The 16,797-nt window shown below is 40.8% G+C and overlaps 1 protein-coding gene and 1 non-coding gene across 4 annotated transcripts in view; both read right to left on the bottom strand.

Annotated features, from left to right (window-relative positions):
* The window catches only part of LOC125239388 (ran GTPase-activating protein 1), a 36,880-nt gene extending 20,298 nt beyond the window's left edge, over nt 1–16,582 (bottom strand). The window contains exons 1-9 of one of the 3 annotated variants that reach the window (XM_048146956.1): nt 16,377–16,582; nt 12,646–12,833; nt 11,300–11,434; nt 9,423–9,575; nt 7,554–7,723; nt 6,413–6,515; nt 3,975–4,019; nt 3,572–3,650; nt 796–903 (exon numbers count right to left, since the gene is read on the bottom strand). In XM_048146956.1, coding sequence (XP_048002913.1) covers nt 796–903; nt 3,572–3,650; nt 3,975–4,019; nt 6,413–6,515; nt 7,554–7,723; nt 9,423–9,575; nt 11,300–11,434; nt 12,646–12,833; nt 16,377–16,488 — 1,093 coding nt within the window. In that variant the 5' untranslated portion in view covers nt 16,489–16,582. Of the gene's footprint in view, nt 1–795; nt 904–3,571; nt 3,651–3,895; nt 4,020–6,412; nt 6,516–7,553; nt 7,724–9,422; nt 9,576–11,299; nt 11,435–12,645; nt 12,834–16,376 lie in introns of all 3 variants that reach the window. The other 2 variants (XM_048146955.1, XM_048146954.1) reach the window with 2 other exon arrangements.
* On the bottom strand, nt 7,820–7,892 carry Trnay-aua. The gene has a single exon. It is a non-coding gene; the product is annotated as a tRNA-Tyr (tRNA).
* Nucleotides 16,583–16,797: the final 215 nt, after the last annotated feature.

Below are 16,797 nucleotides of genomic sequence, written 5' to 3'. Positions count from 1 at the left end.
TCTAATTATACAGCTATGTTTGCGTTGTGCGATGTAATATAGTACATTGCGATACAAGTGCGTAAAAAAGGAAGGTCGAAACGAGTGGCGATAAATTAAAACACGACCGAAGGGAGTGTTTTAAATCGACACGAGTTACGCATTTCCTTTTCGCACGTGTATCGTACGACGTTTTTCAGTACAGATGAGCCTCCGAAGTTTCGACCTGGCATATAATGAACCACTTCTCGCACTAGTGCGTAAAAAAGACACCATCTGTACTGAATACGCTCTCTACTGATATATATCCGATTTGACGACCGGTCTGGCGCAGTCGGTAGTGACCCTGCCTGCTGCGCCGCGGTCCCGGGTTCGAATCCCGGTAAGGGCATTTATTTGTGTGATGAGCACAGATATTTGTTCCTGAGTCATGGATGTTTTCTATGTATATAAGTATTTATATATTATATATATCGTTGTCTGAGTAATCGCAACACAAGCCTTCTTGAGCTTACCGTGGGCCTCAGTCAATCTGTGTAAGAATGTCCTATAATATTTATTATTTATTTTATTTATATTAAAATTTTGAAAAAACCACTTACCGACATAGTAGACCGATTTTCATGAAACATGGCTAAGAACACTCCCGACTAACAGCTTTCAGACAAAAATAAACGAAATCCAAATATGTTCATCCGTTCGGGAGCTACGATGCCACAGACAGACACACACACAGACAGACAGACAGACAGACACGTCAAACTTATAACACCCCGTCGTTTTTGCGTCGGGGGTTAATAACAGCTTGTAGCATACCTTCATCATCATCATCGTCGTCCTCGTCCCCGCTCTCCCCTTCGTCATCCGTGAGTTCACCGGCGGTCCCGAGTTGCGCCTTCATACCCTTTTTACTCGCCGCGTTGCCTGTTAGGAAAAAATCATTACTTAATTAATAAATACACCGTGTTTCACTTAAGACTAAAAACCTGAAAACCGTTTGTCCAGAATCGAGAGTTACTTGGACGATTATTTTTTCCGCTACGAGTTTGAAGTTGTTTGTCAGTTTAATCTTAATGTTTATCATAAGTCATAACAAATTGAACTCGTACCTAATTACAACCTTGTCATTTTGAATATTGGGTGTAAATTTGCTTACTGCGATTACCTACCTGTCCAATTTGGTCTACTGTGACAAAGCTTTAAAGTGTTTTACAGTGACATCTTAACTGTCTATTGGTAAACCTTATGTCGTTGCAGTAACGTACACAAATAAATAGTTTTATGGTTTATGCTGGTAGTTAGTAATTATTTTATTGAGTGTAGAGCTAAAAGTCAAGTAGAGCTGTACAGAAAATTAAAAATTCAATTTAAAAAAAAGTAACCATCAGATTAAAAGATGAATACTCTAGATGAGTTTAAAAAAATAAAAATCAGTTGGGGTGTCTGAGGTTTTGAGTGATACCGGAAACACGTTGTATAGTCATTCAAGCAAATGTAAGAGTTTTATTTTTGAGACTAATCTCAAAAACTATATACACCGTGCTTTTATTGACAACCGGTCTGGCTCAGTCGGTAGTGACCCTGCCTGCTAAGCTCCGGTCCTGGGTTCGAATCCCGGTAAGGGCATTTATTTGTGTGATGAACACAGATATTTGTTCCTGAGTCATGGATGTTTTCTATGTATATATGTATTTATCTATCTAAGTATGTATATCGTCGCTTAGCATCCATAGTACAAGCTTTGCTTAGTTTGGGGCTAAGTTGATCTGTGTAAGGTGTCCCCCAATATTTATTTATTTTATTGAATTCCGTTAACTTTAAGGGAAGGTTCTTTAAGTCAAATACGATAATTTTTTCTAAGAAACTAGCCTCCTTACGGTATTTGACAGCAGGTTTTCTAGCCATGCTTCTTAGATATGTCACAGCAATTACTGATGTTATTGTGACGACTATATGCGTCGTCGGCACTTACCTAGACTGTTCCTAGCTAGAATGATTCTTGACAGTCGCTTGCCTCTATCTGGTACTATACACCCTGTTTTTATTGAATTCTGTTAACTTTATGGGGCGGTTCTTTAGATCAAATACAATTTATTTCTCTAAGAAACTAGCGTCTTAACCCTTACGGTTATTGAGTTATTACAAAAATTAAGATAATTACTGAACACGTGTGTGACAGCCTTTACCACTTCCAAATGCTATTTGTTTTGACATGTGCCGTCAATCACTTGACACTAACTTGAATATTATTCTTAACGGTCTCTCACACTAATTAATTCATTTATTATGTATGAAAACGATGAAAGTTTTTTTTGCGAATTTAACTAAAAGTTATATACAGGGTGGTTCCTGATAACGAACCTAACGACATGTCGAATTTAACGGAAAACAAAAAAAACACGGTGTATTAATATCTAACTATATGACGATTATATGCGTCATTAGCTCCACCTAGACTGTTCCTAGGTAGAATGATTATTGACAGTCGCTTGCCCCTATCTGGTACGAATGGTACTATAGCAGTATTTAACTATATGACGACTATATGCGTCCTAGCACTCACCTAGACTGTTTCCAGCTAGTACAACTCCACTGTCTGGTAATACTGTGATCGCGTCTACTAGTTCCTTGCCCACTCATTATGACGACTATATGCGTCATTAGCTCCACCTAGACTGTTCCTAGCTAGCATGATTCTTGACAGATTGCCCCTATCTGGTACTATATTAATTATTAATATCTAACTATATGACGACTATATGCGCCATTAGCACTCACATAGACTGTTCCTAGCTAGAATGATTATTGACAGTCACTTGCCCCTGTTTTTTTATTTTAATTAATATAGTACATATTAATGTCTGAACTATATGACAACTATATGCGTCCTAGCACTCACCTATATTCCCAGCTAGTACAACTCGTGATAGCCGCTCGCCACTGTCTGGTAATACTGTGATCGCGTCCACCAGTTCCTTGCCCACTCATTATGACGACTATATGCGTCATTAGCTCCACCTATACTGTTCCTAGCTAGAATGATTCTTGACAGTTGCTTGCCTCCATCTGGTACTATATTAATATATAACTATATGACGACTATATGCGTCATTAGCTCCACCAAGACTGTTCCTAGCTAGCATGATTCTTGATAGTCGCTTGCCCCTATCTGGTACTAGATTAATATCTAACTATATGACGACTATATACGTCATTAGCACATATAGACTGTTCCTAGCTAGAATGATTATTGACAGTCGCTTGCCCCTATCTGGTACTAGAGGTATATTAATGTCTGAACTATATGATTCAGATTCAATAATTTATTCAATGGTAAACACAGTTAATATACATAAGTAAGTATTATATACAATTCTAATAAGTGATGAGATTTAAAAAAAAATGTAACTCTGGTTAGTCAGCATAAAGGCTGACCCAGGGGTCAGCGCTGATCTTCCGGCGAGACCAGTTTGTGGGCCACGAACGCAGCTGAACGACCTGCCCTTCTAAAACATCTGAACGCGGCCACAACTGCGAGGCGGTGTTCAGTGCGGACGGATATATGACGACTATATGCGTCGTTGGCACTCACCTAGACTATTTCCAGCTAGTACAACTCGTGATAGCCGCTCGCCACTGTCTGGTAATACTGTAATCGCGTCCACTAGTTCCTTGCCCACTCATTATGACGACTATATGCGTAGCTCCACCTGTACTGTTCCTAGCTAGAATGATTCTTGACAGTCGCTTGCGTCTATCTGGTAATATATTAATATCTAACTATATGACGACTATATGCGTCATTAGCTCCACCTAGACTGTTCCTAGCTAGCATGATTCTTGATAGTCGCTTGCCCCTATCTGGTACTATAGTAGTATTTAACTATATGACGACTATATGCGTCCTAGCACTTACCTAGACTATTTCCAGCTAGTACAACTCGTGATAGCCTCTCGCCACTGTCTGGTAATACTGTAATCGCGTCCACCAGTTCCTTGCACGCCGCTCGGCCGATCTCATTGTGGCTTAAGTCCAGGCACTGAAAAAGAGAAATACGTTTTTTGAAAAAAAAAAAACCTTTTTGGGACAAGATTTTATCGCCGACTGTACCTTTCTTTCAACAGTCATCTACTGCTCTCCGAGACGTTTCTAAAAACCCCTTACTCGATGGGGATACGACGTTTCATGACAGATTTCCTATGACCACCTTTCTGCTCCATCATCAGATCAGCTCCATGATACTATAATATTCCATTGTCACGTGATTTACATATGTGTGCAAAATTTCAGCTCAATTGGAAACCGGGAAGTGGGTCAAATTTAGCTTCTACGTTTTGACGCACACTAACATACTAACAAGGCAAGTTGAATAAAAAAAAACTTGTAAAAAAACACGACTTTTTTGGACTTTTAAAAGTGTTTTAAAGGTGTCATAGAATCTGAATTTAATGTGGTTTATCCATACTTATTAATATTATAAATGGGAAAGTGTGTGTGTTTGTCTGTCCGTCTTTCACGGCAAAACGGAGCGACGAATTGACGTGATTCTTTAATTGGAGATAGTTGAAGGGATGGAGAGTGACATATGCTAATTTTTGTCTATTTCTATCCCCCCACTTCCCTAAAATGGAGGGTGAAAGTTTGTATGGAGTATTCCGCAATTTTGGGATTTAACGCGAGCGAAGCCGCGGAGAAAAGCTAGTATAAAATATGTGTGCTAGTATAACCTAATCACAAAATTAAAATTTTGAAAAAACCCCCGACCGCGACATAGTAGACCGATTTTCATGAAACATGGCTACACTCCCGACTAACTCAGCTTTAAGACAAAAAACTAAAGCTAAATCGGTTCATCCGTTCGGGAGCTACGATGCCACAGACAGACAGACAGACAGACGGACGGACGGACGGACGGACGGACAGACAGACAGACAGTCTGTAAAAAAAACTAAATCTAAATCGGTTCATCCGTTCGGGAGCTACGATGCCACAGACAGACACACACACCGACAGACAGACAAACAGACAGACAGACAGACAGACAGACACGTCAAACCACATCTCGGATACTGGCGATCAAATATATTTATTTATTTATTTATTTGAAAACATATTTCAATGACATTACAGATAAATCCAATGCGTCATGAAATTAAATAATAAAAAAAACATTACAAAGAATAAAAGTATTATAACTAAACAATTGATTTGGGCGATGACGAAACAGCGTGGCTCCGTTGCGTCGTTTGCCCCGGTGTAGGATTCGGCAAGTTGCCCCGGAACCGCCGAAAAAGCACACCTTTCGGCCAGAAGTCTGCGCTCGCGATGGTGTCCTGCAGCGGCCGCGGCACGCGCACCACGAACGAACTGAAGTGCACGTAATGACGCGACTGTAGCTGGTGTACCCTCAGCGTGTAGCCAGTCTTCCGGCGCACGTACTCCACCACATCGTCAGCCACGGCGGAGTAATGAAGACGGGACACGTAGAGCGCCTTACTCGGTGTTGCAACCCGTAGACCAGAATTAACCGGCTCTGCGGTGCCACACAGAGTCTTACGAGGTGCCCTGCGCGCCTTCTTCTTCCGTTCCACCAGTGTGAATCCCTCCTTATCGACTTTAGCGCGGGAGGAATTCTCTTCCACTGGTTCTTCACACCCCTTATTAGGTGCATTGACCCGGCTGGCTGCGACGCCAGCATAATCACGCTGACGTGGTTTCGAGGTCACGGGGGGCAGTCGCGCGCGCAGGGGGGGGTATATGAAAGAGGCACTCCTAGCACACAGTCTAAGCTCGTGTAGGTGAACGCGTACCATGCTTGTATGAGTGAGATATGACAGGTCGACTGTTCGCGTTCTTGACAGGCGGTAACTGTGAGGTAACCGAGAGGGGGTTGGCGGCACTTTCGGGAGCGGGAGTGGCCATACTGTACGATAGTACTCTTTATTATACTGTGCGTCAAACTTATAACACCCCGTCGTTTTTGCGTCGGGGGTTAATAGTTATTTGTTATACAAGGGGGCAAAGTTGTATTTTAACGCCGAGTGTGGAATTGAAAAACGAGCAAGTGAAAGGATTCTATAGTTGAACCACGAGCGAAGCGAGTGGTTCGAGAATAGTATCCTGAACTTGCGAGTTTTTTAACACACGAGGAGTAAAATACATTTGCACCCGAGTGTAACACAAAACTTTTCCCCTCACTATAGCGAGGAAAGTACAACGCAAAAAATGCGTTTATCATTGCTTCCAGTAGTTCCACAGGTGGTAAATCATCGTCATCACAAGATTCACCCACTTTTATCAATTTTAAAGCAGAAAATTTGACTATACTCAAGGTCAAATTACTTTATCCACTAGTGGATAATGCGTTTTTACCCGCTGGTATTGAAGGATAAAACACGTGTTTCCGAGCTAGTGAGGGGAAAAAATACATACCTCTAGCAGTGTAGAATTGTCTTTGAACGCTTTGGCAAGTGTCCTCGCTCCTTTACTCTTCAGAAGACAGTCTCCAAAGTTGATGGCTTTCAGGTTTTTTAATCTGGAACAACAATATTTGTGAATGCGTAATGTAAAATGTAATAACGTAATGTAATAAGAATAATAACCACAAAAATTTAATTAAAAAAAACCCCGACTGCGACATAGTGGACCGATTTTCATGAAACATGGCTAAGAACACTCCCGACTAACTCAGCTTTCGGAGAAAAAAAGCCTAAATCTAAATCGGTTCATCTGTTCGGAAGCTATGATGCCACAGACACGTCAAACTTATAACACCCCGTCGTTTTTGCGTCGGGGGTCAAAAATGGAGTTTATTAAGGACTAGGCAAAGAGGGCTGGGAATATTTTTAAATTAAAGAAATAACCTAACCACAAAATTCAAATTTTGAACCCCCCCTTTATCAAACACTCCCGACTACCTCAGCTTTCAGACAAAAAAATCTAAATCTAAATCGGTTCATCCGTTCGGGAGCTACGATGCCACAGACAGACTTAGATTTCGTTATTTTTGTTTGAAAGCTGAATTAATCGGGAATGTTTTTAGCGATGTTTGATGACAATCGGCCCACTATATCGTGGTTTTTTTCAAGTGACTCACCTGGGTAGGGCTGGTAGAAGCGCTGGTAGCCTAGCGGTAAGTACCTGCGACTTTCGGAGGTCGAGGGTTCGAACCCCGGCTCGCACCAATGAGTTTTTCGGAATTTATGTGCGAAATGTCATTTGATATTTACCAGTCGCTTTTCAGTGAAGGAAAACATCGTGAGGAAACCGGACTAATTCCAATAAGGTCTAGTTTACTCTTCGAGTTGGAAGATATGGAGGGCGATTTTTGAATCTCGCATACTGGATTTTATCACTAAAATACCGGTTGTAAACGGTGAATTGCTCATTATTTTCAGTGACAATTTTCTGAATTCGAACGCGTGAGACTCAAAAATCGGCCCGCAGGTGGCAGTTGTTTTCGTAAAAACTAGTGACTACGTCAAATCTTGGGATTAGTTGTCAAAGCGGACCCCAGGCTCCCATGAGAAGTGGCAAATACCAGGATAACGGAAGGAGGATGATGATGTCTCACCTGGGTAGGGCTTGAGCGACGGCCGCGGCGCCTTTAGGCCCTATAGTGTTATCGTTCAGGTTGAGGCAGCTGAGCTGCGGGTTTTGCTTGAACGCCTCCGAGAGGGCAGATATACCGACGTGGTATATACCGTTCTGGGGCATAGCTACTTCTTCGAGGGAGCCCATTTTCTGTAAAAAAGTGTTTAAAATTTTAACTTCTGATTAGCAGAAACGTCTGCAATCGATGCCGTTAGGCTTAGAATAAATTTAAAAGTGGAAAATGTCTGCCTTGGGTGAGACTTGAACTCACGGCATCTGGATCTATACTCCAGCGCTCTGCCAACTGAGCCACCAAGACTTCAACTAAGCCAGCGAAATTTTCCACTACTAAGGTCAATATGGGACCCGTAGCGACATCTACCGTAAGAGAGTTAAACTCAAGTGTTGGGTGAGTTCAAGTCTCACCCAAGGCAGACATTTTCCACTTTTAAATTTATTCTAAGCCTAAGTGTTTAAAAGTTAAATAAATAAGTTTTTATGCAAAAAATTTACTTTTGGCACAAGCTTTTATCGCCGACTGTACCTTTCTTTCAACAATCAGCTACTGCTCTCCGAGACGTTTCTAAAAAACCCCTTACTCGATGGGGATACGACGTTTCATAACAGAGTTCCTATGACTACCTTTCTGCTCCATCATCAGCTCAGCTCCATGATACCCACAGAGAACCTCCTATAGAGTAGCAGTCTTGTATATTTTGTTCGCGATACGAGTCACCAGTGCCAGGGGTGCGAGGAGCGGGCGGGGAATGTGTTAAGCGCGCTGTGATTGGCCGTTTCAAGGACGGCGGGCAGTCGCGCCAGATGAAAGGGACTGTCCCTTTACTGACGCGTAAGTGGCCATTGTAAGTTGACCTATGCCGGCTCTGAATAAATTATAAATATGACTTTTATGTGGAATGTAATGACGTCTGTTTTTAAATTTGAGCTTCTTGTTACCTTTCCACACTACAGGTGGACATCTTTAAGACATCAAAATACCCTTTTTCAATTTTTTTACTGCGAAAAATACGCGCTGCTTTCGGGTCTGTTACTTGGTCGATACTGATCGGGCACGGCGAGCGCCCGCGCTTATATCAGTGCAAATACTAGGAAGGCTGGCGACCGCGAGTCGTCTTGTAATGGATGTCTATAGGGGTTGGTCTGTGATGAAACCATAATATTGCATTGTCACGTCATTTTAACCACGCACATGAGGAAATTTTGCCAAAAAAATTGTTTTTTTTTTTTTTAGGGTTCCGTAGTCAACTAGGAACCCTTATAGTTTCGCCATGTCTGTCCGTCCGTCTGTCGAAATTATTGTCACTGGCGAAATTATTCACGACACAAGACCGCTAAGATGGCGCTCGAACCGGAAGTCTATCAGCATTAGAGATGGGCCGAATATTCGGCATTCGGCATATTCGGCAAGTTTTTCAATGTTCGTATTCGGTCGAATAGTTCGGTTACATTGCCGAATATTTACCGAATAAACAAAGTAAATAAATAGCGCAAGTTGTTTCGTAATTCATGGGATAATAACATCCTATTTCAGGATTCTAAGGACCAAAGGGGGTTAAAAATGCGTAAAATATAAGTACCTATATAATTATGTAAAAAAGTAAAAATAACGTAGCTTAAGAAACAAAAATCAAAATGTTCTTATGCACTAAAGAGCCTTAGTCGGTACCCATTACCGACCATTGAAAAGTTTTTAACTCTAAGCCTGGTATTAAATACATTCGGCCGAATATTTGGTTCGGTAACAGCTGAACCGAATGTTCGGCCGAATATTCGTATTCGGCAAAGTCCGTATTCGGCCCATCTCTAATCAGCATATTGTAGGATGTACCTCAAAAACCTGTGCCAAGGCGGTGGCCCCGTCGTTCTCGAGGCGGTTCCTGCCCGCTATGAACACCCTCAGCTTGGGAGGCCGCGACGACAGCGCCTTGGCTAGCAACCGCGCTCCGGTGATGCCTAAACCGTTGTTGTTTAGACGAAGTTCCTGAAAACAACAAGTTTAAGAAATATTGGAGATTTTTTTTGACGTAAATAGAAACATTATTGCAGCTTATTGGGCGAAAGAAGAGTAGTAAATTAGCTAGGTATGAGTGGTGACAATGGTTCGCTCGTACAGTGTGATGGCGATATCGACCGCGACGTGAAAAACCGTATTAGCACGGGGTGGATGAAATGGCGACAGGTCACGGGAACCATTTGTGACGCCCGGATGCCTCTTCGACTGAAGGGCAAAATTTATAAATCAGTCATCAGACCTGTCGTCATGTATGGATCAGAGTGTTGGGCCCTAAAGGTGACGGATGAAAAGAGATTGCACGTAGCAGAGATGAGAATGTTAAGATGGATGTGTGGCGTGACAAGAATGGATAAAATAAAGAATGAGTATATCAGAGGAAGCCTGAAAGTAGCACCGATTGTTGAAAAAGTAAGAGCGAATCGACTAGCATGGTATGGACATGTAATGCGGAGGGATGAAAGGCATGTGACGAGAAAGGTATTACGAATGAATGTGGAAGGTGGTGGAAGTAACGGGAGGGGAAAACCGAAGAAGAGGTGGATGGACTGTGTGAGACATGATATGGAACTAAAACAAGTTAATGATGAGATGACGAGTGACAGAGATGTATGGAAGAGAAAGACATGCTGCGCCGACCCCAAGTGACTGGGATAAGGGCAGGAGAATGATGATGAGTGGTGACAATGGTGGTAAAATAGGAAGTTCGAAACGAGTGGGGATAAATTAAAACACAATCGAAGGAACCAAAGGGAAATAGTACATTACGATACAAGTGCGTAAAAAAGGACTTCGAAACGAGTGGCGATAAATTAAAACACGACCGAAGGGAGTGTTTTAAATCGACACGAGTTACGAATTTCCCTTTCGCACGTGTATCGTACGACGTTTTTCAGTACAGATGAGCTTCCAAAGTTGTGACCTAGCATATAATAAACCACTTCTCGCACTAGTGCGTAAAAAAAACACCATCTGTACTGAAAAAAGGTTACGCACTTGTATCGTAATGTATTATTTCAGTACACATGGTGTTTTTTTACGCACTAGTGCGAGAAGTGGTTCATTTCTTGTCAGGTCGAAACTTCGGAGGGCCATCTGTACTGAAAAACGTCGTACGATACACGTGCAAAAAGGAAATTCGTAACTCGTGTCGATTTAAAACACTCCCTTCGGTCGTGTTTTAATTTATCGCCACTCGTTTCGAACTTCCTATTTTACGCACTTGTATCGTAATGTACTATTTTATAAATGTACAAAACACAAATGCAATAGTGTGCAAATCAGCATACAAGCTCACTGTAGAGAAATTGTGAATGAATTCATTGATAAGTTCGCCATGCACTTTTACAGCTGATAATACATTAAAAAAGTCGTCACATGCTCGTAAACTGTGCATTATAGCACTATTGTTCTGTGTGGTGACGGGTTAAGAATTTCACCACCCCCTTTCTTCCCGTGGGTGTCGTAGAAGGCGACTATGGGATATGGGTTAAAGTGTGGCGTAGGTGAGAGGCTGGCAATCTGTCACTGCAATGTCACAGTTTCGTTTTCTTTCAACCCCTTATTTGCCAAGAGTGGCACTGAAGCTTTAGTAGTTTCATGTGTTCTGCCTACCCCTTTATTGGATACAGGCGTGATTGTATGTATGTTGTATGTATAGCACTAGCACTAGTGAGGTAAACTAGCTCTTTCACCTCTAGCTCGGAGCACACTTCACTCTGCAGCAGTTTAGCGAGGCCCTCCACACCGATTGGGCCGAAGGCGTTGTCGCTCAGATCCAAGACTTTGAGACGGGCTCCAGCGGCTATCATACCGTCTCCAAGCGCTTTCTGGAAGAATAAACACCACTTTTAATATTTATTCTGTGCAAGAGTTAAGGAAACATCACAATATTCACAATTTTACAGAAGTTTATCACAGGGTTCGAGGATATATATTAATGGATATATATCAAGATATATATCCGATATATATCCGATATATATCGGATATATATTCAGCGGGGTTCCATGATATATATCAATGGATATAAATATCCGATATTTATCATTTGTTCATAAATATTGCAATGCAAAAATGGTTTAAAAAAATGTAACATTGTCGAAAATATAGTTTTTTGTGTTTGTTACTGTTTTTCTACTAAATGGTCTGGTTTTTTAGTAGAATTTTCCTTATCTGAATTTGTATTCATAAATGATGCAACAAAATACTGCTATGCCTTCCATACAAAATAGATATATATCAAAGTTGATATATATCCGATATATATCATAAATATCCGATATTTTGATATGATATTTATTATAAATATCGGATATTTTCGAACCCTGGTTTATCAAGTCTGCTTCACTGCAAACTTAGCTTGGTATGACTACTATGACTCTAGATACAAGACAACCTACACAGTCTTTTTAAAGGAAACTATTGGACAGGTTTTGGTTTGATTTTTACGCAAAAACGACGGGGTGTTATATGTTTGACGTGTCTGTCTGTCTGTGTGTCTGTCTGTGGCATCGTAGCTGCCGAACGAATGAACCAATTTAAATTTAGTTTTTTGTCCGAAAGCTGAGTTAGTCGGTAGTGTTCTTAGCCATGTTTCATGAAAATCGGTCTACTATGTCGCGGTCGGGGGTTTTTTCAAAATTTTAATTTTGTGGTTAGGTTATGTTAAGAACATGATTGATCCAGAGGACCCATATTAAAGGCTGGCAACGCACCTCCAACACTTCTGGTGTTTTGAGTGTCCATGGGCGGCAGTGATTGCTTACCATCAGGCGACCTGTCTGCTCATTTGCCTCATATTTCATAAACAACCTAACCACAAAATTAAAATTTTGAAAAAACCCCCGACCGCGACATAGTGGACCAATTTTTATGAAACATGGCTAAGAACACTCCCGGCCAACTCAGCTTTCAAACAAAAAACCGAAATCGGTTCATGCATTCGGGAGCTACGATGTCACAGACAGACACACACAGACAGACAGACAGACAGACACGTCAAACTTATAACACCCCGTCGTTAAAAAAAAGAACTTACTAGAGCCGGTGGAATTTCTGTCTTCATTCGCCCGGTGAACATATCTGACCAACGCGCCACTTTCAGCTCCGGGTGAGACTCCAGAGCCTTCGCTATGGCTTCGGCAGCAGCCACGCCCAGAGTGTTGCCGGTCAGCGTCAGGTAATACAGGTCGGGACATGCTGAGATCGCTGCTACAATGTCTTTGGCTGAAATAAGAATTAAGGTATATTTCACTGAATTATAGTACATAGTACATTACGATACAAGTGCGTAAAAAAGGAAGTTCGAATTTCCTTTTCGCACGTGTATCGTACGACGTTTTTCAGTACAGATGAGCTTCCAAAGTTTCGACCTAGCATATAATGAACCACTTCTCGCACTAGTGCGTAAAAAAAACACCATCTGTACTGAAAATTGTAATATCTACAAGCGCTGGTAGCCTAGCGGTAAGTACGTGCGATTTTCGTTCCGGAGGTCGCGGGTTTGAACCCCGGCTCGCACCAATGAGTTTTTCGGAATTTATGTGCAAAATGTCATTTGATATTTCGTCACTACTTTTAAAAAATCTCGTATCTCACGCTGCTCCTCAAAGTTAAAACGCAGTAAGTCTATATGCATTCCATACATACTTACTACAATTTTCTTTTCATTGACAGACGAAGATACAAGTTTTTTTAAAAGTAGTGACGATTTGCCAGTTTTCGGTGAAGAAAAACATCATGAGGAAACTGGACTAATTCCAATATGGTCTAGTTTACCCTTCGAGCACAGAATATATAATAGTACAAGTACAGAAGGCCCACTGCTTTGATGTTCACGAAATGCCGCCTTTTTAAATGCCTACAAAATTTAAACAAAGAAACCAGCCGCACGTGCGCAGCGTCGGACTATAGGGTTGCCTATGAATTAAAACGAATTAATACTCAGATAAAATGTTATACAATTATATTCAAGTCTTGGCTACTTTCAAGGTATAATACAGTATTTATATAATATATTTATTTAAGTCTAACACACAAGCCTTATTGAACTTTTCTGTGGGGCTTAATCAATAGTAGATCTCTGTACTCGTAAGATTGTGCGATTTTATTCATAATGTCTATTTAACACTTTCGAAACCGCGCGGGCTCTACGCGGCGCTACGACATTTTCGCTACATACGGGGAAACCCATGTAATCGGCTACGCTTCTACGAGCGGTGTGCCCGACAGTCGGGTTCTTGGTAGCGAAAGTGTTAACTCAGCATTATTAGCCATTCCACACGCGGACATCGCATTACAAGCCTTAAAAAAACTCGCGACGTAAAGTAACAATCGAAAAGTGCGTTCTGTGAGCACGCGCGTCACCCCTGATTAGGCCGCGAACTCGCGGCCGCCAGCATGTACTTGTAGCGCGGCGATAGAATCGCGGAGTGAGCCGCCCCTGCTTCGAGTTGGAAGGTCAGATGGCAGTCGCTTTCGTAAAAACTAGTGCCTACGCCAAATGTTGGGGTTAGTTGTCAAAGCGGATCCCAGGCCGCCATGAGCCGTGGCAAATACCGGGAAAACGCAAGGAGGATGATGATGATATAAATTGTAATATCTGTAAGGGCTCACTATACAAGTAAAATAATAAATGAATATTGGGGACACCTTACACAGATCAATTTAGCCCCAAACTAAGCAAAGCTTGTACTATGGGTGCTAAGCGATGATATACATACTTAAATAGATAAATAAATACATACATATATACATAGAAAACAGCCAAGACTCGGGAACAAATATCTGTGCTTATCACACAAATTAATGCCTTTTTTTTTATTATTATAAATGGGCTTACTCTTGGCCATGGATATATATCCAGCGGGGTTCGATGATATATATCAATGGATATAAATATCCGATATTTATCATTTGTTTATAAAATATTGCAATACAAAAATGGTTTTAAAAAATGTAACATTGTTAAAAATATAATTTTTTTGTGTTTGTTACTATTTGTCTACTAAATCTTATGTTAAAATGTTTAATGTTTAAATGTTATGTTTTTCAGTAGAATTTTCCTTATCTGAAGTTGTATTCATAAATAATGCAACAAAATAATACTGATGTTCAATATGTATCTATGTAGTTTGTGTAGGTTTAAGTAGTTTATTTTTATCGCTTCACGATTGTATGTAGTTTATTTTATTGATAATCTTATATTTATTTTTTATTTTCTTGCTTTTAGTTTATATTGAGTTAGGTATTTACATTTTTTTTTTTTTTTTTTTTTTTTTTTTTTTTTAATTATATTTGCACTGCCCTTAACTCTTTTCTATCCACTATCTCGCTGTCTGAAGGTTGTCTGGTAGAGATCGCTCTTTAGCGATAAGACCGCCTGTTGTTACCTACTATTTAAGTTCTTTATTTGTTTGTTTAGCTGTTGTCGTTGTAGTAGTGCAATAAAGTATTTTATTATTATTATTATTTGTTTGTCTTTTCCAGTTCTCGGGACCATGGGGTCCCGGACTTTTGGGAGGCGTGCGTGGGGCCGAAGCCAACAGCGCAGAGGCCCTTTAAGACAGTTTAATTTAAAGTAATGTGACACTAGCCGGCGATTGTCCCTGTCCGCACTATAGAATGCACCCAAGGACAAGCCCCGGTTAGTGTAAAACTATTGCAATGAAAAGAAACAAATTATACTGGGCTATTGGGTTGAAATGTTTGTGTGCTAGTGACCGGTCTATGGAAAGGTCTATGGCACCTGCCTTGATCATATGTTTTAAAAACACGAAAAAATAGGCAGGCGGTGACTCGCCAACTCACTATATGGGTCCCCGAAACGACGCTCGCACGGAGCGACAAGGGGACAACATAGTGTGAGCGGCTCAGGGTGTGGAGAGGTGTGCGCCGCTTTCTACCCAGTCTGTGCGAAACAGCCACTGTGCCAACTCGCGTCTTATGCATATTTCACTTCCACCCTGCGAGCATATAGCTCTGGCACCCCACTCTGGACGGCCGGTTAAGGCAAGCCAGAGGTGAGAGTCCTGCGGCCCCTGCTCAGTGTTCACTCCGGCCGGCCAGTGAAGGCAAGCCGGAGGGAGGGGCCTGACCGACTCTCGGGGGCATGGGACCCAAGGGACGCCACTTCCCATTCAGCTCGCCACAAGCTGCCCTGGGAGGTTATTATTATTATTATTATGCCTTCCATACAAAATGGATATATATCAAAGTTGATATATATCATAAATATCCGATATTTTGATATTTACTATAAATATCGGATATTTTCGAACCCTGTGCAGAATAGATAAAATTAGATCTGACAAAACTACAAAATGTGATTTTAACAATAAAATTCACTTAGTAGTTTGCTATCGACTGTTTGGCTCCATCTGCACTTAGTGTTCTGAACAGTTCTGAACGAGTATTCGTCGTTCATAGACCGATAAAGCTAAGGCAGTCAAGTGTTTTCATCTGCGCACGAACGAGCAAATGCTTGTTCAGAACTGTTCAATAACACTAAGTGAAAACGCAGCTTCACATTCCTTTGCAATCTAGACAAATGCAGTATTGCAAGTTACGCCACAAAAGATAACGCGCCAAAATGATCATAAAAAAAAAAAATAACAATGCAATCGACACGTGATGTAATTAAATGAGGTTAGAATGTAAACAATATCAATAACAAACACTTTATATGATCTGATCTTAAGTGCGAAACCTTTTTCAAGCAGATATAATACTAACAAATTTAATTTAGAAGCTAAAAATAGGGACGCTCACCATCTTTCTCAGTGTCCAATTTAAGAGATTTCCCAGTGAAATCAACACCACTTTGTACTTTATTTGTTTCGTTTAAAGCCGAACTGAACGATTTCAAATCAAATGTCGCCATTTTATAACTTAATTGTTAATAAATAATCGTAAAAACTATTAAAACATCGGAACAATACACTCCAAAGGCACTCAACGGATATTTTTTAATTTTTTGCTTGATCGTTTCGCTTGACATGACGTATAAATGTTGCCATGTAAATAGGTACGATAAATCTGATTACACCGTCAATAATTATTGTCATTCAATAAGTATTTATGTCAGTCCGAATTAACCAATTAATAATGTTTCATATGATTTGAAGAAAGTAGGTTGGCTTACCAAAGCTAATCAAAAGTGTTTTGCTGTACATATAGTGCTACATTACCG

Source organism: Leguminivora glycinivorella, chromosome 25 (assembly GCF_023078275.1).
Source record: "Leguminivora glycinivorella isolate SPB_JAAS2020 chromosome 25, LegGlyc_1.1, whole genome shotgun sequence".
In the NCBI taxonomy this organism is placed as follows: domain Eukaryota; kingdom Metazoa; phylum Arthropoda; class Insecta; order Lepidoptera; family Tortricidae; genus Leguminivora; species Leguminivora glycinivorella.
Note: the sequence above shows the minus strand (reverse complement) of the source record. Positions and strands in the feature narration are given on the sequence as shown.